The sequence below is a fragment of the Numenius arquata genome, chromosome 4 (genome assembly GCF_964106895.1).
Source record: "Numenius arquata chromosome 4, bNumArq3.hap1.1, whole genome shotgun sequence".
Lineage (NCBI taxonomy): Eukaryota > Metazoa > Chordata > Aves > Charadriiformes > Scolopacidae > Numenius > Numenius arquata.
In genome coordinates this window covers 24,335,191-24,358,724 of record NC_133579.1, presented here as the reverse complement: position 1 = coordinate 24,358,724, position 23,534 = coordinate 24,335,191, and the positions used below count along the sequence as shown (strand labels likewise).

General features: G+C 43.9%; 1 protein-coding gene across 1 annotated transcript in view; it reads left to right on the top strand.

Annotated features, from left to right (window-relative positions):
- APCDD1 (APC down-regulated 1) overlaps positions 1–12,121 on the top strand; it is a 29,673-nt gene extending 17,552 nt beyond the window's left edge. Inside the window, exons 4-5 of the mRNA XM_074146750.1 lie at positions 9,164–9,485; positions 11,670–12,121. Of these exons, the coding sequence (XP_074002851.1) occupies positions 9,164–9,485; positions 11,670–12,121 (774 nt within the window). The remainder of the gene's footprint in view (positions 1–9,163; positions 9,486–11,669) is intronic.
- The last annotated feature ends 11,413 nt before the right edge of the window (positions 12,122–23,534 follow it).

Here is a 23,534-nt window from a genome sequence, read left to right as displayed (position 1 = left end):
CCTGCAAAGGAGTTACCGGTCTCTCCAGCATTTCACTTGCTTCAAGATTTTAATTAAAAGTTTTAAATCTTTGTTATCCTTCATTCCCTTTGGCATGCTGAATTATAACTGTGTCAACCATGCTTGTCAACTCCACAGAACCAGGCTAATGCACGTTAGCCAACTCAGCTTCATATGAGGTCATGGAAAGCCTGCAAATTATCACTTTTGTGGTGGAGAGAGATTGTAGCCATTTGTTAAAGCGTTGTCTTGGTCTGCAGTTATCTAGAGCAGTGGAGGAGCGGAGCTTGATACTGTACTGAGCAGTTCATAGAAGTGTCCTTTCTGTGGACTCGGCTCCTTGGCAAAGCCATCCAACTTTTTTTGTTGAGTTGGAAGCATTTCCTTGAATCAACATTATCCCAGGGGTTTCTATGTCTATTCATCCAAGGAGCACTCAGTTACTGACACTAAAACCTGGCACCTGGCTTTCTTGGGTGGTGAGGTCTAAAGCATCCTGACCGGGCATGCCTTGTTCCAGTCCCATCTAGCCCTGCCCGTGACACATGGTATTTGGGTGGGTGTGAGAGATCATTGCGAAGTGTGGCTTTTCTTTCCCCTCTTCTTCAGTGCTTTCCCTCATGGTAATACATAGCAGGGGTTTCCTACCACAGGAAAGGTGCAGGGTCACCGGTTAGGTCTGTATTGCACGTGTGGTTCAAGCCTGAGCCTGTGCTTCAGGAAACCCGGTACCTGGTCCTTTGCCACACATCTCCCTGCAATGAGGATATGCTGGGTGCAACATGCCGGACCCAGCCGCTGCTACGTGGCCCATCTGGTGACATTGCATAGCCAGTGTCAGACGACCTGGCCACAGGATCCACCCTAAAAGGGAAACCTCCAATGCAAAGAGCAACATGACCTTGTGAACAACCAGAGACTGAGCTGCCTCGTGTGGGCTCCGCAGCTTGGTCAAGGGCATCTTGGTCTAGCAACCTGGTCTAGTGGGAGGTGTCCCTGCCCATGGCAGGGTGGTTGGAACTCTATGATCTTTAAGGTCCCTTCCAACCTGAACCATTCTATGATCTTCCCCACCGATGGGAGGGTGCAGAAGGGAGGGTGCACCAAGGTAGGTGCTGGGGCTTTTGCTAGCCCTTGCTTCTCCTGATGCTGTATAGGTGCAACCCATTCTCCTTTTCCAAACACGAACGAGACCTGCTTCTTGCCATGCACTGGTAACCAGTGCAAATTAGCGCTGGCCAAAGGTGGTTTTCTATCAGCTGAGAACCTGGCTCTTCCAAACAAGCTTCCCATGCTACAGCCGCCAGCACAGACATGGAGGGCTCAGACAGCAGAAGCAGAGCATTGTAGAAATATTTTTAATGTCAGTATATGACTTGATAAGGCAGGATATTGCTACAGAAATTTGAAATAAGTGACTGGCATGGGGTCATTGTAACTGAGAGAGCAGTGGTGGCAGCAGCCCTTGAGGAGAGACCAGGCCCAGCTAGCAATAGTGTGGGGGACAAGGAGGGAAGGGTGTACTTAAGAGTAGCCACATTGAATATATAGGTTTGAATAAAAAGTGAAAGTTAAAAGTAAGCCCCAAAGGCGGTGTTACAGAAAGAAGCCACTGCTCTACCAAGGGTTTGGGGCTGGGTTTTGGTTTGACACTGGCATTGCTGGGAGGGAAGAAGAGAGCGAGGAAGAGTCCAGAAGTGGCACAGCCGATTGCAAAGAGTCTGTGCTTTTCAGTCTTGCTGAGGCAGAGGTGATAGTTGAATGTGTTAACCAGGTTATGGTATGGGAAGGATGTGTCCACTCTGCAGTGGCTCCAGATAAAAAGAGAAGGAGAGGTGATTTCCCAAATTACTTTGGGAAACTGCTGTGTAATTTCATGCTAGTTTAAAGACCTTGCAGGTGTAAAACAAACTGCTACTGAGAAAGCTAATCGGGTTCACCGCTTCTCTGAATTGTCCACAGCTTTTCCTTAGCCCCAGTCAGCTCTGAAGAGCAGCAGACCCACATATGCCCCAACACCTGGCATCCTATAGGAGTGGCCATATTTTTGGGTAGTTTAGGAGCTTACCACACGTTGCTACCTTCTATGCTATTGTCTTTTTAATGTGTCTGGTCTGGTAAAATACCAACTATTTGCAACTATAAAAGATGACAGAGAGAGCTTGGCAGAAAATGGTCAAAATTTCCTATTAAAAATACTGAAAAAGCCTGTGGAAATAGTTTTCTCATTTTTGGAAATGAAACATTAGCTATTCTGTGAAAAATTGAATACCAGAAAACAAATTTTTTTCTTTGTATCTCTTTTCCTCCTGACTTAGTATATTCAAAGACGTATTTTTCCATGCCCTTTTTTAAAATAAAGATCTAATGAAAAATATCAAATACATTTTTCAATCTGTTCTGCTAAGAATGTAATGAATCCCTCAGACTCTAAGTGGTCCAAGCAATGAGTCTTTCTTTAAAAAACAGTAAGTTATAGTTAAGATAATCTTAATTCTCCATTATGTAAATAGCCATATACCAGAATAGTCATCCATTCTAATACTACAGGAAAAAGTTTGAGTTACAATTTGAGCTGTTTCAGACAAATAGTGTTTTAAAATTTTTGGATTGCACCTACAAACACATTTTCAAGATATAAATAGACAGATCGGGGAGAGAGCAAATATGTTTGAACAAGGTGTTTAGTTGAAAATAAGTGTATTTTCAGCCTTCTCTTTACTATTAGTGCTTGCTTGTTTTGTCCCTAAAGACAACTTGCAGTACATCCCACAGGTCCTCTCCTTGATATTAAGCATTGATTTCAGCTTCTGCTTGAACCAGAAGGAAAGGGTAAATTTTCTGTACGTTTTGAAAAGAGTTCGGTCCATAGATGTCTTATTCTGGAACAACAGCATCGAATACAAAGGTGTTCAAAGAAAACTAGAACACCTTCCAAAAAGATCTTTCTACATGTTATTCAAAGCTCACTTCACCATTGCTCGGAGAGCATCCTAGTTGCATGATAGTTTTTTGGCCTGGGCCATGAAAACCACTATGAATTGATTAGAGGCAAATTAGTCCTAAGCAGCCATAGAATCCCATAGAACTTAAGAGAAAATTAAACTATGCTGAGAAGGTTTATGTTTCTGACTATCCACAGCAATTGGGAAAAAGATCAAGGAACCTCATCCTTGTTTGCTTTTCTTATTAGAAACCTCCCTGCTTGGCTTCCAGAGCTCTCTGGCCCTGTTACCACTTCAGCTGAGGCAGCAGGAGGGAGGGATAAGGAAAAATGTTGGTGGAAATTTTCAGATCACAAATTATTTTCTCCCCAAGTACAAGAACTGAGCTTCCAGCCAGAAATTCAGGCTTATTTCAGCCCACATGGCCTCATGGATTAATTCAGAAACTGGCTTTAAAAAAACACACATGAGCCTGAGGATTTGGGGCACCATGGATTTGGCATTGCAGAGCTGCAAGGAGGCACCCTTCCTCACATCTTGACGGGAAGGGATCTTCCAGTCATTGGGCAGCAACTGTTTCAGAGCCTGGTCCTTTTAGCAAGATCCCACTATTAAAACTAGTACATTGTACACCTAAGATAATCAAAACTAGAACAGATGTTCATCCTGTCCGCTGCTCATTTTATAGCTTTTTAGTTTATGTCACGCCGAAATGAGCTTTTTATTAGAGAGTACTTAATCGTGTTTGGACTCGAATGTCCTCTACCTCTGTTCCCTATTTTCTTTGAACGTCTGTTTTTAGAAAATAATCTTTCCCTGACACACATGGAAAGGGAGAGATTTGCAAAGGCTCAGCTAGTGTAATTAAGAGCCAAGAGCAGCTGACCTGAAAAAGCAACAGTGAAAAACACAGTCAATTGTTAAACATAAATTACTCCATAATTAAGTACAATTGCCTCATAATAAAACTAGATATCTCTCTCATCCATTACTTGGACAAAAATTTTACTGAGGGAGTTTACATATGGCATTTTCTTCCACTAAGAAGTCCGTAACTCTTTGAAGATAGTATCACAGCAAAGAAGGTTTAAGTAGGCTTAGATTCAAGGACTGGTCCCAGGGAAGTGATGCATTCAGGGTGCATCCGTGTGAGGTACCTGAGCCAGCCTGTGAAAGGGATACTTCTGCTTCCCTCCTCACTACACCAGCCTCTCCCTGTCCCACTCCCTGTTTCTTCCAAAAAAGTGCCCGGTCACCTCAACCCCTTCATCTGGGCACATCGTCAGTAACTGGAAGGCAGGCAGGGTGGACATTTCTTAGCAGCGCAACTGGCCAGACCTTCAGAGCTGGTGCAAAGCTTTCGGAGTTAGAAGGGCTGCACAGAGTTACGGCAGTTCAAGGTATGGTCCGCAGGGTTGAAAGAGCCAGATGAGCTACAGACAAGTGTTTATACTGCTAAATTTCACTTTGATTTCTGTGAGTTAACCTGGACCTTCCTTGAGTTTGCCTTGAGTTTGCCCCACAGTCTAATGAGAGCCTGCATAGTCACACTGCATGAGGTTTATAAGTTTTGGGAAGTAGCTCCTCCTTGTGCCTCAAGACAGGTACCCACTCCTGATAAGGAGAAAGGGGCTGCCTGTAGTTATGATTTTTTTCCATCATGGACCTTCTTCTACCTACTCTGCTGCTGGCCACATCCAAGGGACTAAGCAGCCACAGATGTGACTAGACTGTACCATCTACACTCCCAGTATGATGGAGAAGACATCAGACAATGATAATCCTATACTCCCTGCCCAGCTTCAGAGCCTTGACTCAATACCCATGATTTTTAATGTCGTACAGGAGAGAAGAAACTTAAAATCACTGCTAGAAAAATGTGAAAAAGAACATTAATGCTTGATAGTCCTTCCTGGTCAAAAAAGTAAAAAATAATATTGCTGAAAATAAGATTGATTCCAGATCTCCTTCTTGTCCATTCACTAGATCTGAGAAAAAACAGAGGAATCCCACAGCCAGCCAAGGGTGACCAAGAAGAGAAGAGGCTGGGTTTCTGTTTGTTTTTCTTCAGATTTTGAACAAGGGAAACAGAAGCCACTGGTTCCCAGGTTAAATTGCCTTGTCTCACAAACTGGTTGTGGAGGACAGGCTCCTGAGAGGGAAACGTGAATATAAACCAAATCATCCTGGCTGGCCCATTCTGCTTTGCCAGGGTCTCTGGGAGATCATAAGAGGTTTCAACTTCACTTCAATAGAAAAGGGACTGTAGCAGAAATTGTCTCCTACTATTGACCACTTCAGCTTATACAAGCTATGTTTAGTTTTATAACACTGTCTTGTCTTTACTTTCTTGCTTTAGTTTATGTGAGTGGGGCAAAGCAATAAAGTTACTGTAATCAGTGCAGTTTATTAGGATCTAAAGAATTAGGTGATGCCAGTCTGTCCCATGGTGGGACAGCCACACTGGAGAAACGAGTGCTTGATAGACAGAGCAACTCCTCAGCCCGGATCACTGCAGGTGTCCGTGCAAGGCAGCGGCGTCATCTCTTGGGTATTGATCTCCAAGAAGACAAAGTGCTATTTCTTTTACACTTCAACAATGTGTGTTTCTTTGGTGCTTTGGTTGGCAGTGAATGGAATTGCTCACCTCATCCAACAGTTTTCTTGCAATACCAGCAGCACTGCCTGGGACAGGGCAGATGCTCAGCATCTGCCATCCCCATTCACAGCTGGAGCTCAAGGAAAACGGGGCAGCTCTGCTACTGCCCAAGACCTGCCAAGGCAGTCTCCACCTTTCCTCAGCATCAACTTGTTTCCTAGCCATTTATGTCATCTGCCCAGCAGCAATCCTGAGCTGCAAACCACCCAGTAAACCAGACCGCTTTCCAGAAAAAATGACTGATGTTCTCTGAAGAGAGCTAGGGATTCAACAGACCGGTTTCGTAAGTCCCAAACAAGCTTGCAGATGAAATCTGCTGAGATTTTATTGCAAGCAAGATGAAGGTGGACACTGGATTTCTGTCAGATTGTATTTGATGGTTCATTCCAGGAATAGAGCTACATGCATTTTTAATAGTAATTATTATTATTTTATTTTTAATCATATCCAGGTCTCTGAAATTTCTGTCTGCTTTCTGACAGCTCAGTGTTGATATTTAGCTTCCTACCAGTCTGCTCCTGAACAGAAGAGCTGTAATTGTCTGTGTTTCTATGAAGTAAGGGTAAGTCACGCAGGAAGGTCACACAAGACATCTAGAGCAAAATAGGAAATGTAACTGGGTCTTGGTTCCTCTCTTGATCATCAGAAAATCCAAACTGAAACTTGCCATTTCAGAACATGGCTCAGTTTCACAGTCCTCATGTGTTATATGTGCTTTCAGTGTTCAGGAGAACCAGATGTTTTGCACCAGCCTCTGCTGTCAGTTACCATGGCACAAATCTGTGCTAACTTCACCAGTTGCAGGTAGATTACTCAATTAAACGCTCTTTATATTTTCACTAAGATACTAATTGCCCTTGCACCTGCTTGCAGAATTTAGCTGAAAAACGTATCTCAAAAATAGTTAACAAGCTCCACAATGGGAAAGAACAGCATCCATTTTAATAGCATACTCACACATGGTTCCCAGAAGACCATGTGTTTTAGGGTGGAAAGACCTCTGGAGGCCACCAAGTCCAACCTCCTTCCTCCCCAAAGCGGGGCTGTTAGCCAACACTGGTTCAGATCAACCTGAGCTACATTATTTATAGTTACTTTGCACATAGATCACTGTTCTCCATCCCAGGGATGAAGAGCAGACTTTTCATTGACTTCATTGACTTTTGGTCTGTTATCTGGTCTGGGGACAAATATAAACCCTGTTTAATATGTGTAAAAGGGATATATTGTGAGAGTTATATGCTGATTCTCTGAAGTGGATGTATTATCAGAGAAACTCAGGGCACTAATGAAGCTTGGAGAGGTGTTGCCCCTAAAGTGTGCCATGAGCTGAAGGCAGTGAGTGGAGAAATGCTGACTCCATAGCAGCTCACATGGACTTCAAAGTATGAGCCATGAATATGAGCATTTATGTTACGTAGGGAGCTCAGAGAGATCTTAGAAAAGAGGGTTGGAAAGGGGTGCAAAGAAGAAGTATTTGTATAAATCTCTCTCCCCGATGGCTGCGTAGGGAGTTTCGGCTCTTAACTCAGTGCAGTCTGAATTGCACTTCAGGAAAACACCTTGCAGCCCCAGCAAGGTGGATGTGAGTAACCCCCCACCCAGCGCATCCCCCTCTCTCCCGGAGGGATTGAGTGGCCTTGAAAGATGAAGGCACAACTGTGTGGTCTTTGCCTTTCACTCTTGAGTATAAGCCTGCTTACAGCTCACAGCACTGCCCCTCTGCACGTCACCAGCCGACTAGAAAGCCTCTACCATCAGGTCCTGAGATGTGAACAAATAGCACATCACCAACCCCAAACAGCACCAGAAAAATGGAAAACACTGCTTTTATCTTGTGGGGTGGCATTTATTCTTCTTGATCTAATTACTTGTCATCAATGTAGTGAGCTAAAAAATTAGTTTCATAATCCTTTATCGGTCCATAAAATTTACTTCAAGGTTTAGCAGAGCAGAGACAAATGCTAATGCTGCTTTCTCTCTTGCCATTGAAAAAATGCAAAATAGGGTTTGAAAAGAGAATAGCTAGGCCAAACTCTTTTGCCAACAAAAGAAATCCTTGCAGAGGCGGAATCAGTTAGCCCTAGGAACAACATAGAATCACAGAATCATAGAATCATCTGGGCCAGAAGGGACCTTCAAAGGTCATCTAGTCCGACCCCCCCCCGCAGTCAGTGGGGACACCCCCAACTAGACCAGGTTGCCCAGGACCTCGTCGAGCCTTACCTTGAATGTCTCCAGGGAAGGGGCCTCGACCACCTCCCTTGGCAACCCGTTCCAGTGCTCCACCACCCTCATGGTAAAGAACTTATTCCTAATGTCTAATCTAAATCTGCTTTTTTCCAGTTTAAAGCCATCACCCCTTGTTCTGTCATTGCCGGCCTTTGTAAACAGACTGTCTCCAGCCTTCCTGTAGGCCCCCTTCAGGTACTGGAAGGTTGCTGTAGGGTCTCCCCGGAGCCTCCTCTTCTCCAGGCTGAACAACCCCAGCTCCCTCAGCCTGTCCTCATAGCAGAGGTGCTCCAACCCCCTGATCGTTTTAGTGGCCCTCCTCTGGACCCTCTCTATCAGGTCCATGTCCTTCTTATATTGAGGGCTCCAGACCTGCACACAGTACTCCAGGTGAGGTCTCACCAGAGCAAAGTGGCAGAAGCACTTCTCTGGATCTGCTGGCAACACATCTCTTGATGCAGCCCAGGATGCAATTGGCCTTCATTCAGGTCTCTGTAGTTTCAGTCTCTGATGTCAGTGTGTGGAAGCCTCAGCATGAAATTCCTTCCCCTCCTGCCACTAACTCGGAGCCTGTACACCCCTTGTAAGACACCCTTGGGGCTCAGGGATGGGGATGGGAGTACCCAGCTGCGTGAGGCTGGTGCTTGGCTCACAGCGGTGAGCTGCTGTGGAGCCCAGCAGGCACCAGGGACCCCCTTCCACCTCGAGAGGAGCATAAAGTTTTCACCCTGTCCTGCACCAGCAGGCTGTGTCGTACACTTACAACCTTACATTAGGGCTCAGAAAAGCTGAAAAAGTGTAAAATCGCTGGTTACTGTTCTCCCAGGCTGCTACCCAACTGAAAAATGTGCTTAGGACACCCGTGCCTATCTAAGGTATACCCAAAGTTAACAACTAAAAGGAAGACAGATGCAAAATAAGAGCTCAGCAAATTTCTAACACAAGAGTTGCCAAGTCCCTAGTATTTTTTTTTTACCATAGTAAATTACTGTCTGCCAGCTTCTTGTATGATTTGAAGGATAAAGTCAGCCTTTCCTAGATCCAATAAAAAGCTGAACTAAAATGTTAATTTCAGAGAAATGCAGATGAGGGAATTAATCTAACTCCGCTCCTGCTGTGCAGTCTTACACATACAAAACCAAATGGTGCCATATTTCAGGTGCTGTGAAGGGTGAGAATCTGCAGGAGAACATTAAAAAGGTAAGAAATAACAACATTTTCCTTAAAATGTTGAGCTGGTGTCACTTCAACATGAAATGGATGGCCTGATTCATTGCCCTCTGTCACAGATAATGCCTCACGAGGCTTCCTCTCTGCTTAATTTCAGAATCACGACCGCACATGCATTGCGTGCAGAATCATCTACCGGTCGGACGAGCACCATCCTCCTATCTTACCTCCCAAGGCGGATCTGACTATAGGTCTACACGGAGAGTGGGTGAGCCAGCGCTGCGAGGTGCGGCCAGAGGTCCTCTTCCTCACTCGTCACTTCATCTTCCACGACAACAACAACACCTGGGAAGGTCACTACTACCACTACTCTGACCCCATCTGCAAGCACCCCACCTTCACCATCTACGCCAAGGGACGCTACAGCCGGGGAGTGCACTCATCCAAAGTGATGGGCGGCACGGAGTTTGTGTTCAAAGGTAGAGTGGCTCACTGCACTGGGGGCGGAGGCGGTCACGTAGTTACGGACCAGAGCAGGGTTCGCTCACGATGATTTGGTTGCTGATGCTTTCATTCTGTCGTTTTCAGGGGTTAGTCATTTCTTGGGAAGTTCGCAGGCGTTGTGTGAATGCCCAGCCAAACTATACAGCTGCACAGCATTTCACACCACTGAAGCAATACTCATTTGAGGCAGGGATCTTTTAAGTATAGCACAAGAAAATAAGATTTCACATTGGAGTCCAGTGGCCAGACTTCAAGCATCTAAGCAAAGTGCCTTAGATTAGATCTGTGCCCTAGGGCTCCTTCAGCAGAGAGGAAAAAAGCACCTTCAGAAGGCATTTCAGGTCAGAAGTGCTATAAATCATCTTCTGTTGAAGACAGATGTAGCAGCATGTGTCTTTTCATCAGCTTCCAAGGGGCCCTAGAGCAAGTAAGGATGTCCCTAAAGGCAGTTCTGATTAATCCCACTGCAGTGAAGACTGGATGTATCTAACCGAAACCTCTCGAGTACTTTGGGAAGCAGCGCTCAGTGGCGACGCCACCCGGGTCCCTGTGGCTGAGAAGCCTTCCTGTGCAAACAGCCCCATAGCACCCCGCTTAGAAAGAGCTCAGTGGCTTTAACCACTCACACAAACAGACATCTCCAAAACATGACGTCCCACCATGGCGCCAACCCCAGCGGAGCCTCTAGAAGCTCCAAGCACTCTGTGGGCTCTTCTTATTTCAGTTTCCATGTGAGAAGTATATAGCTTCTTGTATGGCTCCAATTTAGAAAGGCATCTAACTATAAGAAATAATTTACTGATATGGGGTTTTCGTAAGAGGCAGGAGATACCCTTGCCCCTCAGAGCTTTTGTTCTTTACAGCTGCATGCAGCATGTCCCAGCAGAGCTCCTGGGGTGAAATCCAGTTTTTGCTTAATTTCTGGTTTATGGTATGCCAACTTCAGTGGAAACATTCAAGGTCAGGTTGGATGTTGCCCCTGATGGGGCTCTGAGTAACCTAATCTAGTTGAAGATGTCCCTGCTCATTGCAGGGGGGTTGGAACTAGATGACCTTTAAAGGTCTCTTCCAACCCAAACTATTCTATGATTATGTAACAACGTCACAGATCAAGGTCACTCATTTGGTTTTGGCAAAACTTGTAGGTTCACTTTCTATAGCTTACCTTTTACACCAGCTAGAACAAATAATGTGAATGTAGAGCCATTGAATCAAGTATCTGTTTATAAAACCTGAGAATAAAATTCCCAGCAAATTCTTACTATGAAAAGACATACACGTTGTTAATGACCTGCAAAAGTATTTGGGATTTTGGTGTGTCAGGAGGCATGCGGGCAGGTTATTTGCTTCTGTTTTGGTCAGCATTGATCTATTCAGAGCCCCTTTTCTTGATATACAGTGTCAAACACATACCAGGAAAAATCTCTATTCAGCTTCCATAGGCTCATTCAATTTGGCTTTTCCCTACTTTTTAAACTCAGCTGAAAAAAGAACTTTATGTGCCTTAAGCTCCTTTAAAATATAGGCAACTTGGAACTGAAGAAACGGCAGCATTTCTACGTTTGATACTGCAAGCTGCAGCCACTGTTTAGATATGAGAAAAAGCATCTTTCTGTGGTTCAGCAATACTTTATAATTCATGCAAAAAAGGAAAGGTAATATAGGAAGATAGTGCAGCTGTGGCACTTCAGAAATTTTTCAATTAGAACTAATTATTTCATTAGCTTTACAGTGCAGTGTGTTAAAAAAATGATGAAAAATACATTATAAATAGTCCTACTTAAGGATTAAATGGATGGTAGTAAAACATGACTGCAGTTTTATTCTTTCCTCTTTTACCTACCTTGTAATATAACCAACTTGGCTTTATCTGTAAAGGATTGTCTGGAATTTATGAAAAGCTCTGCTTAATCTCTGAGTGAGATATGTGGCCATCAGGTTTTCTTCAACTGAGTTTGTGTGTGTGTTCTGTGTGAGAAGTAATTACATCAAAGACGTAAAACAATGCAAATACATTTGCTGGTCACATCTGCAATATAAAAAATTGATTTAAGAATAAACAAGGAGAGACAATTCTGATTTGACAGGTACACCCCAATCCGCACATTGTCTTTGCTTTTGTTTTTGTCCCTCTGCTAATTGCTTCTCCTCTCTGGCAGTGAATCACATGAAGGTCACTCCCATGGATATATCTACAGCCTCTCTGCTCAACGTCTTCAATGGGAACGAGTGCGGAGCACAGGGGTCCTGGCAAGTTGGGGTTCAGCAAGATGTCACCCACACGAACGGCTGCATCGCGCTCGGCATCCGCCTACCTCACACCGAGTACGAAATCTTCAAAATGGAGCAGGATGCCCGGGGCAGGTACTTGCTGTACAACGGCCAGAGACCGAGCGACGGGTCCAGCCCCGACCGACCGGAGAAGAGAGCCACTTCCTACCAGATGCCTTTAATTCAGTGCGCTTCATCCGTACCCAGATCTGAAGAGTCACCAGAGGAGAATAAAATAAGGCTGTATAGCAGCAGGGCACCGGAAAAATATCCCAGTGCTCCAGCTCTTGCTTTGGTGTTGTTTATTTGTACTGTGTCATATTGGGACACTCTCAGCTAGAAGTGAAAAAAACTTATTTTTCATGACTACAAAGCCAGGATTCCACCAGACTGGGGGTTGTTTTTCTTCCGAAAGAAAGGGACATTTATTTTCTTGATGCACTTGAATGCCTGAGAACTGTTGTTCTTTTCCTTACTTCCCCCCTCCTCCTTGAGTCCCAAACGGCACTCGTTTGATGTTTGTGCTTTGAACTTCATCCAGTCTGATCCCTGGCCTGACATGACTGCACAAAAGTAATTGCACTTTAGGACTGCAGACTTTTGGGGGGAGGGAGGGGATCTCCTTTTATTATTATTTTTTAACTGCTGGGGTGAACGTTATGATCCTGCTTCGGTCGTCTCTGCCATCTTACCGTTGTGGTACTCTTCTCCCCAGCGCTGTTTCTCATCAGAATTTAGCTCTGGGGAAGGGCTCGGTGTCGTGCCAGTACTGTGATAGCAGCTTCCCCCTCTGACTTCACAGCTCTGATGTAGATATGTATATAAGGAGGAAACCCACAAAAATTTATCTTGTCATTATCTCACAGCTCGTAACACAAAAAGAAACAGCAAATCAACAGCCCTCCAGTCAGATAGTGCTAAAGGGTTGGTACTTCTAATTAAAAAATATTCCAAGTAATTTAAGCTATTTTTACAATCATTAAGTTGTAAAAATAAGCAGTGATTTAATATTTTCTCATTCAATTTCCTTAGCTATGTCATTGCTTCGAGGCCTGCCTTTGTATCTGGCGAGTAGTTACAACCAAGCCCCCTTAAGCCAGACAGAAGCAGCATTTTTCTGTCGGCTGCACACAGTACAGGTAAGTTGTCGATACAAGGCTGCGGGGACTTTTTCTGTTCTCATAGTCCTGAGGCCTTACAGACTCCACGTGCAGTATTTGTGACTTGGATTCTGTGTCAGCCAGATGGGCAAAGTAAAGAACTGGGCAAAGTAAAGTTACTGGGCTGTAACATGTTCTGCAACCCTATTTAGAGCATATTTTTAGTGATATGACCTCATGTAGGAACAAGTAAAGGGTTGCAGCAGCAAGCACGCCATGGCCCCCAGGATTGCTTGTAGTTCAGAGAGCCAGAAAGCAACTGGAAACAAACCCGCATCCATGGGATGGAGGGAGACTGGCCCAGTCCCACCAGAGGGAGGAGCAAGAGTCGCACAAATGCAGCCACGTCCTCCTCCCTGGACTGTCCCAACAGATACCATGGTTTCACCCAGCTTGAATCAGCATTGGTCTGGGGAGAGAAGGTGGATAGGCACAGCCCTCAGAGAGCATTCTCCAACAGGAGTCTGCCCTGGAAACCCTCAGGTTTCCCTGGTGGCAAATACATCCTGGTGTTTACACTGATGTGAATCAGCACAGACTCTGGAGGGGCAGCAGGAGAGATACTGAAGGCCAGCAAGGAGGTACAAGTTCATGGATGAACCACGCTCCCCCGCTTTAGTGGGGAGTGAACTGAGGGCACAGCTTAACCTTGCAGCATTTGGGCTGTGGCCTTTACTGATACACATACATATTTTGGCTCACAGGAGGAACTGAAACCTATGTAAGAAACAGAAGGAGTAAGGTCATAGCGTTTCTTCATCAGCATCAGCAGCTTCTAGCTGCCTAGTCCAGTACTACGTGAGAAAAAAAGCCTTTAATGTGTTATTTCCATATTATTCCATCGTAGGAAAAGCATGTCTTGAATGAAGGTCTTTCAGCTTTACATAGGTGAGTCTCCATACTACGTGCTGTAGAAAAAGCATTATTTGAAAACACAGTAATAGCATAGACCTCACTAGCAAAAATAGCAGGAAAAAGCCATTCAAGTAGCGAATGGCTATGCTCAGGCCCCCTACCCCTTCAAAGTCCATGCCTTCCTAACAGTTTTTCCAAGCTAGTGTCAGCCTTGGATGCAGATTTCCTCAGAGTAGGAACAAAACTGCTTCATCACCTGGTTTTGAGACAGCAGGAGGAAGGGGGGAAGGAACAACCATAGACTTCCACTGCCAGGTCAGATGGCATCTTTTATGTTTTTTTCCTCAGACAGATGAAAAGTCACAGAAAACTCACTAAGAGTCAGGAACAGAGCTCAGGCTAGCTCAGTAATCACCTGAGAAAGTGCTCATCCATCCATCTGATACCAGATCCTCCTTCAGCCTGCTGGAAGGAGCTGAAAGCCAACTCACCATGATGAATCAAGCCCTATAACAACAGCTGCTCTGATCAGCATTTCTTGATGATTTTCTGCTCCACACAGTCAAACCTACTTGAAGAGTCAGTTTGGGATCCATTGCTGGTAGGGAGACATCAGGAGCACGGTTTTAACTAGAGGGTCAAGAAGGAGACACAATGCCTCTGAAAGAGAAGCTAGGAACCAGGATGGAGTTTGGTTTTCTCTAGCTAGCCTCGAGTTTTGTATTCAGCAGGTTGACATCAGCATATCTCCAACTGAGTTCCTGAGCTATTGCCATCAAACAAGGCCCTTAAATACTAGCTTCATTTCCGACTTCTGTTTGAGATCTAGCAGCATGAGTGAATGCATGTTAGTTTTATTTCTGAGGATGGGAATGGTGTGATGTTCTTTAGATGACACAAGACAAGCTTCTTTCACCACCACCAACTATTCCCACATTAGGTGGTGGTCCCATCTCTGGAAAAATATCAATGGCTAGAAGCTGTCAGACCCTATTCCTTACCTATGGAGGTGCAACACACGACTCCATCCCAGCTGAAATCTGCACATGCTTGTGATGCAGGACTGAAGCAGAGAGCAAAGGAACTGCTCCACAGCATGGTGTTCTGTACGCACCAGGGCAATGATCTACAATTTATTAGTGCTTCGTGGGTCCTCTGTAAATTGCCTGTCAGAAATATTACAACAATTTCAAGAGAAAGACCTGCCCGGTTCTCACCTCTAAAAAGCACATTTATGTCTCAACTGTGTTCTGAATCTCAGACTTGCAAAGATGTAGGTTTTCCAAAGCTTACTGTTACACTTACATGCAAACAAGACACAATGTACAAATTGTATAAGAACTCCATTTTTTTTTTTCTGCCACCTAGAGATAGTTAAAACGGAAGCACTGGAAAAAGGCCTTCATAATGCATGGCCAGAAATCTGATTTGGGGCTCCTCTAGTTTATTTGTAGTGTTGACCAGAAACATAAAATTATGATCTGCATATGCTGCACCAGTTCCCTCCTTTTGCCTATATATTTTTTCTTTATTTTTCTATTAGCCAATAGAAGCTAAGTTGGACAAAGACATAAGTTAAGTCTTCAGAGTGCATAGTTTATTTGCCTATCCATGTTCTCTGCAAGACTTCTCCTAGGTTACAGGCACAGAACTAGGAGCTAAGCTTTATTTTAGTTTCATCACGCACTACATTAACTGCTGCACAGCACCATATACATTTGTGACACAATATATTCCATTCATGTTATTTCTCCAACCTGACCTCATGTGCTGGCAGCCCTGGCTGCTAAAGAAATTAAGCCACAAGTGGTTTAGCAGTGGAAGACCTACAAACTGAGTAATTTATCCCATACTGAAGCGCCGAAGTTTTGAGAAGTGAAGCAATTAATGTTGGTATCTTCAATACCTGCCAATGTTGCCATGACAGGTTGAACATTTTTCCCCTCGGCACCACTGTCATATTCTACTCAAGGAGCCACCTGATAGAAGAAATGGTTACCTGAAGGAGTTCTTGTGCAAATTGTTTTAACAGGTTCTGTTAAGAAAAAGGACAAAAGGGATCAGAAAAATCAAAACAAGTGCTCTTACTCTGTTTCTATACCGTTTACATATTGTGCCTGCTGCCCTGGGGTAGAATGTCATTTTTATGAACAGAAGTCCATATTTTAAGATACAGTGTCTGTCTTGCTTGAGTTGGAGCGTGCTTGCTTAAAGTGCAGGATTTAAAAAAAAAAAAAAAAACAAAAAACTTTTTATTTTTGTAAAGGTATAGGAGATATTTTTCTTCTCAACTATGTTCCAGATTAAACTGCCAGGGAAGTTTAAGCACTTGTGAAACTATTGGTTAAAATAAAGAAGCCTAACTGAAAAAACTGAGGATTTCTTTGCATCCTATGCATGTTAGCTTTCTGTTCTGTTGACTTTCCACCTGTAAAAAAATCACAGATGTCTCAGAAAGTGATAGCTAAAAATCCCTGTGTTGAGCAACTTGTGCACAGAAAATCTCATTTCTTGCTATATACACAAGAAAACATTTTTCCTTGAGAACATGTCACTAGAAGCAGCTCTGATGGATACAGCTGGGATGATACGTGTTTCACAGCAGATCTTCAGGTTCTCTGAAGAGAAGGTGGGCTGGAAGTGGCCAGCAAGTGATGACAGTGCTGGCTTGCAAATGAGAGTACGGTCAGAGCAGCTGGGTCAGGACAAAGGGTGTGGTTTCAAAAGAAACCAAATATTTTTTATAAGCGAGCTGTAAGCAAACAGAACAGCATTACTGCTCTGCAGTCAGATCTCACTTGATCTAAAGGCTACAACCTGGAGGGGGAGCAGGGAGGGATTAGAAATTACACTTCTCTTAAAGAGGAAGAAAAGCCTGATAGGAACTGAGAAGGGAAAGCAAGACACAGGAGAACAACAGCATCTTTCTTCAGTGCTGTGCGTTTTCACTCCTGTCTCGCTTGCACAAATGAAGAAGAGCTGAAATGCAGTCAACACAACTTACACCACCACCATCAAAAGCTTTGGAGTTGACTAATCTCTGAGTTTTCAGAAGTGACTCAGGAGATCCCTGAAAGATGAGCTTAATTTTCAGGCAGCATGCCTTAAATTACAAGGCACTATGAATGCAGTAGCCACAGCCTGTGAAGAAGTGGCATCCCTTCCACACAAAGCTCAAGGATGAGTCACCATCCTTGGATGAGTTTAAGAGTCGCTTAGATGTGGTGTTGGGGGATATGGTGTAGGGAAGAACTTTGTAGAGTAGGGTAGATGGTTGGACTCGATGATCCCAAGGGTCTTCTACAACCTAGATGATTCTATGAAAGCTGAACGTATGGGTGAATTCAGGCATAAATAGATCCTACATGGCATAATTTACCCACTCTTGACACAAAAGGGAAGGCTAGGTAATAAAAACCAGCATCACTTATTCTGAATTTTATAGTTTCATTGATTTTCCATAATTTCCCCCTCTTACTACAAGTATTTGCCGAGAATTTTTTTCCTTCTAGTTTTCTCCTCTTTAGTGCAATCACTGTTTATTTTTTCTATTAATATTTGCTGCCAGCAATAAATAATAATTAGGAAATGAAGAAACAAAATTTTCACTCCACTGGTGAATCAGGCAGGAACAAACATGGCTGGGAGGAATCAAGCCACGAGTACCTTCAACAGCTAAGGAAACAGCGTCGTTGGCCTGAGCAATTATTTCTCAAGCATCTTCTCCCCACCCCTTCTTCTTCACAAGTCTGCTCCAGGGTATAGGACCAGTCCATCAGATGGATTCTAGCTATGGTTCTACCAAGTCCTGAAGACAGTAATTAATTCCTACGTGTCTTTCAATAACAGGAACTGCCCATGATCACTGCCTCAGAGCAGGCGGACATGACTCCCAACATCCCTTTCCCATGGGAACCACACCGGTCCTTGTCTGCTGCCATTTCCAAGACACTCTATTGGAAAACGAGAGAGCAAGCTGCATGGGATAGTGCTGTCTTCAAATAAAGAAGTGAAAAAAGTCAGGGAAAAAAAAGTTTATACTTGGAGTTGTAAGGAATTAGATCTCCTAGATTAACTCTGCTGAATTCTGCAATTCCACCCACAAAAAAAGCCCCAGGTCAGACCTACGTACCTTCATCCAAGGGACAGCCCCATGCATTATGAATTTCTTTAAATAAATCCCCAACTACTGGATAACTTTTCTCTTAGCATCAAACAGTAGCCTGAAGACTCCCAAAGATGACTAAAACAATATACAGACACCATCTTTACTAACTGCCCTATAACGCATTACTGGAAACAACCGCATCTTCCAGTAAACAAAATTAATAGTTTCGTGGCTACAAGCAAGAGACGCACAACCCCCCAGATATCCCACCACCAAAAAAAGCGAGCCACAAATCTGCAGTTTTCATTGGGAGCCCGTGATGGGGGCCGGTGGCTGGAGCGGGCAGGGGCGGGCGGCCGGGGCCGGCTCGGTGGGGGCGGGCTGGGAGCCGCGGAGGGGCGAGGGGACATTGCCATCTGGCGGCTGAAAACTGCCGAGCGTGAGTTCTCCTGCCAGCTTCCCCCCCCCCCCCCCAAAAAAAAAAAAAAAAAAAACCAACGCTCGTAAGGTTAGGGGAGCGGGGAGACCAAATCCTGGCAAGATTTAAGGTTCGCAGTCCCCTTTATCGAGAATAATAAGGAGCAGAAGAGCTCGAGGCCAGGCATGCTTTCCCGCGGTCTGCCAACAGCAATTAGTTTAATGGAGCAGAGGAGTGCCAGCAAGTAAGAGGGTGACACCATCGTCTCTCTTTCATGAGAGAACGGGTCATCAGAACCTGGGTAACCGGGCAACTTAACAGGGAACACCTATTGGCCTTTAAACCAGTTTCTCTACTGAGCCCATGGTTTTAGCATACAGCAAATAAAAATATACATCTTTTAAAGATATTTTACAAGTCTTCCCTCGAGGATCAGACTAACACTCCAGTTTCATTCCACCTGATGCTCTCTCCTTACCAGAAGGGCACACCTTCCACGGGAGCAGTAGCGATAAAGGAAATCGCAAGAACTACACTCAGAAGAAATCTGAATTTACACTTTCAAGAGTTAAGAAAGACCAAAATTAAGCTTCGCCCCCACAGCCTTTACTGCAGCCCCTTCTGCGTGCCCAGTGCCATACAATCAGGGCAAAAATTTTTGAACCTATACAATATGCACTAAAGAAATCTCTTCACTCCTTAAAGCGATACTGGGGGAAAGATTGCGTGGTCTAAGCTGTACCAACCATTTCTGCAGGTTTTGTTTTAAAATAATACTAGAAGGAAAATACTATTACTAAACTCTAAGATTTGCATTGCTTGAACATAATCGCATCTATCCAAAAACGTACATTCAAATGGTAACTGCAAAATAATTTTATATATACAGCTCATATGCAAGTACTTTATTCATGGAATTTCCAAAATTTTTAATTAGTATCACACATTCACTAAAAACTGTTCTAAGAGCTACATAAACTCTCAAATACACTATATATGCTAAAGAATACTACTACGTTTTGACAGACAGTCTAATTTTAAATCTTAGACTATTATTGGTCCATCCTATTATAAGAACAAGTGCTTTAGCTGCCACAATTCCAACCAGAACGAGATAACTACCAATGTACAGCTACACAAAAGGGAGCGTACAGGACTCAGCACCCGTCAGGCATGGCAGCAAGAAGGATTTTCTATAACAATAGCTTAATTTCTTTAAATCTAAAAATTCTTTTGCTTTGACAGCTGAGATCTTTGCACTTGACAAAAGCAGTAGCAAATGCTTCTGGATGTTGGAAATTCACCTTGTGTCAGCATCCTCCTGCTTAAGCCTCCTGTTCCTCTTTGATGGTCTCAAATTAATACTCGCAGAGGCTCAGAGTGCGTTTGAGAGGGGTTTTTCGACAAGATGGCTCCCACTTGGCAAGAATAAAAGAAGAGTTTCTGCGCCCAGCCTGTCTGAAAATCAGCAGTTTTAAAGTAGGAACATTTAAATGAGGAAAATGGATTTGTAGAGGTAACTGAAGCAGTTGCAAACATAGGACACAACGTAAAGTCCTATAGTAACCTGGTCCACTGTAACCACCAGTTTGCATACAGGCACCCCAGGAAGATTTGTTCACAGATCAGACATAAATATTAATGTACACAGACAGTTTTGCATAACCCTATTATTATGCCTCCCCACAGGGAGATTAACGTCTGTGTGGCTCACCTAACAAGCCATGCTGCTTGTCCAGAGTGCCGGAGGACTCGGTCAGGCATTGCTCCTCCCCTGCTGCACTCAGAGCAGTAGCCAAGGAGAGCAGGAGGCCCCTGTCCCTACGCCCCTGGTTATGTTCCTGAAAATACCTACTTTTGATTAGCTGCTTCATTTCTCTACCTCTAGTTCCACACATGCAACTTCTCATAGCTCTACAAGTGGACTCATAAAACCACTACTAGCTTATTTTTTAAATTACTGGCCAAAGAGAAGCTTCGAGGTCAGTTACAGCTCCTCTGAAGATCAGACTCCTCACCCATTTGCAATCATTAAATCATTATTATTTCCAAAGTGCCTGAGCAGAGCAGGCTGAAGTGAGGATGCATACATGCAGTCTTCCAACTTTTAGCATTTCTCACCCCATTATTTAGCATTTTCTTCCATCACCTCTTTCCTGTCCCCAGGTGAATCAAGCTCCCGTCCCACCCCACACACCCTCCATGAGCCTACTCCAGCAACAGCTCGAGTTTCCCCCCCCCACTCGCCAGCCTGCTCCCTTGTAACACACTGGTTCCTCCCCCACGTCGCCCGCAAGTGCTGGGCTACCGCCAGCAGCTGCTGGGTTGCCTGCTCCATGCCCACGCTGGCAGCTTGGCCAGCAACACCAGCGCTAACTGGTCAAACAGCAGCAAGCAGGACAGGTATCTCTCCAGCCCACTGTGCAGGCTCGCCCCGGGTAGCAACACCCATTTAAATGTCTTTCATCTCAGCTCTAATTTTCCTGTAATTGGAGGGGGTTGGTATCTGCGAAACACCAATTTCTCTATCAAATGCAGCCTGAATTAGATTTCGAATTCACACAGGGAGAAGCAGCACAAAGATGCTGCAATCACATAAACCATGTCTCTTTAGAACGTTAAGTTTTTCCACAAATATGCTGACCTTCCTTTGCCATTGTAATCTGGTTCCCGTGGAGGCAGGATGAAGAGATAATTTCACCTAATCAGGAAAGCAATCTGTTCTGATTTTCTTGAAGGTAGGACATGAAATGAGAGGCCCAAGGGCTAAAGTATTTCAAGGTATTACACAAGAAAGTGAAGTCTGAAAGCAGTGCCATGAAGTTGAAAGGCTGCATTGAAAATCTGAGGTTAGCCAATCTTGGGCATGTTCTCCTGGCGCTCTCCTGTTTACAAGGCCAGTCACCGTGTCTGTGGCTTTCCATCCTGAGGTTGGACAGAAAGCCCTGCTCCTGGAGAAAGCCACAGTGGTTTCCAGTGTACATCTGGGGAGAAGGCAGCACGTACAGACCACTCTAACAGCTCAGCTGTCCTGGGAAGACACAGCCATCAATGAAGCCACTTCTAAAGCAGTTCATCTCACTCTTCTCATAGAATCATAGAACCATTTAGGCTGGTTGGAAAAGACCCTTAAGATCACCAAGTCCAACCATTAACCTAACACTGCTGAGTCCACCACTAAACCGTGTCCTTAAGTGCCACGACTGTCTCTTCCTCCCATATTCCCTTTTTCTTCCCTTGACACAAACCTCTCTCCAGTTCCCACTTGAGATGTGGGGCAGGTGTCTCGTATTTATCATTTCAAAATTCTAAACTAAACTCAGGTGATTAAGGCAATCAAGAAAATTACCCTCCGCATGAGCTTCCACTTTCTATGAACGACTCACTTCATTATCAAAGCTGCACTCTTTAGTACCTCTGATTACAGCTCTAGGGGGCTGTCTCTCCTTTTGACCCAGAGTTCAAGTTTTGCTTTCTCTAGCCTTTCTTCCTAAGCCTTTCCAAAACACTGTTCTATAAACTAGACTGTCCTACATAATGATTGAAAGCAATGCCTCTCAACCACGAAGAAACAGAGCACAATCTTTATAATTAAGAGAATTACTACATTCTCGTTATTAATACTCCTCAAACCAGCCCTCATAGCAGGGCAGAGGTGTACTGCAGTTCTGAAAAGCAGTAATAACAGCAAAGCGTTTGCTAATTTTGAGTGAAAACAGAGCAGTGGCTTTAACCTCTGTAAGAATTTACTATTGATGGAGCACCTTTGCTTGCAGTAGTCCAATGTGTTTAGGTTTAAAAAAAAAAAAAGTGCCTCCAAAAATCAGAGCATAGCAGTCTGTATCATCTGTATTTGGACTATCAAAGTAGCAATGGAAAAGTATTTTGCCGCTCCTATGGGTAGAGCAACTAACATGGCAGTTGTAGAGATTTACGACCGTTTGTTTTCTTTTACTTGAGAAGTACAAACAGCACTGGCTCCACAAAATTTTTTTTTGCTACACAGACACACCTTTATGTTGTAAGACTAGAAACACAACATGCCCAAATGTTTAGCATCTTTCCTCCCTCCCCTACTGTCTTTAGAAGAGGTTCAGGCATTATAATCCCAGTGAACACAACCCACTGTTAAACACCTCCCTAACAGCCACATTTTCTGCCTGTTTAACACTCGGCTTCAGGGACAGCCAAGGCAACAGCTGTCTATAAGAAGGCTTTAAAAGCCTATGAAAAATTTCCGAGCAACATAAGCCAGCATTTTGGAAAAAAAACAAACAACAAAACAAAAAAGCTAGAACAAGGACCAAGGAAGGCTGATGAGAAGTGGGATGGAGTGTGGGAACAGGAGCTGTGCCTAAACCATCCCTTCCCAATCATTTGTCCCAATAGTTGTGCCTCAGTTTCCCCATCTCTAAAGCCAGGACAAACCATACCTACAAGGCAGACTGAGACACTCACAAAGATTGCTATTTAATTACTACCCACTCTGAGAACAGGCTAGATACTCATCACCAGTGACAATCTCTCCTCATTCACCTATGCAAGTGAACCCCCACCAACATGTGCATTTTTTTTTTTCCAGAACTTGGATGATAAGCAGACTAACTTAAAAAAAAAAAAAAACAACAACAAACCGCACGTTTTTTTTTTCTTACACACAAGTTTAAAAAGGTAAGACTTAATAACTTTTAGTCACTTTCCAATTAATTTTTCATTTATTTCAAGTGTCTGAGCTCAGACTGCTTAGCTACAATAGCTGCCTGTCTCACGCCTCTGTGCCTGGATACCGTAACACCCTTTAAATCTTTTCTAAAGCAGGAGGAGGGGAAGAGCAGCGTTCCACCTCTGCCAGCAACACAAGTAGCTACTGTATAAACAGGGATTCAATACCCTGCTGGTAGTGTTAACAACATTACATAAACTGGTACCAAGCTTTAAATGAAATGGCACTGTACCACACTGGGCGATGCTTATACCACAATTCAGTTAAAAACAAAATGTTTTATCCCCTACAAATTATATTTCATCCAAGACTGTGTTTCTACATAGCTATTTGTCACCTAGACGGTAAATACATAAAGGTGACAATGCCATCGCTACCTCTGCTTACGCAGCCCTATAAGAATCAGGATTTTTTCTTAAACATATGCAACCTGCATTCAAAAAGAAAGTCACAACAGACCAACTTCAATCATAGACTTGGTCACATTAT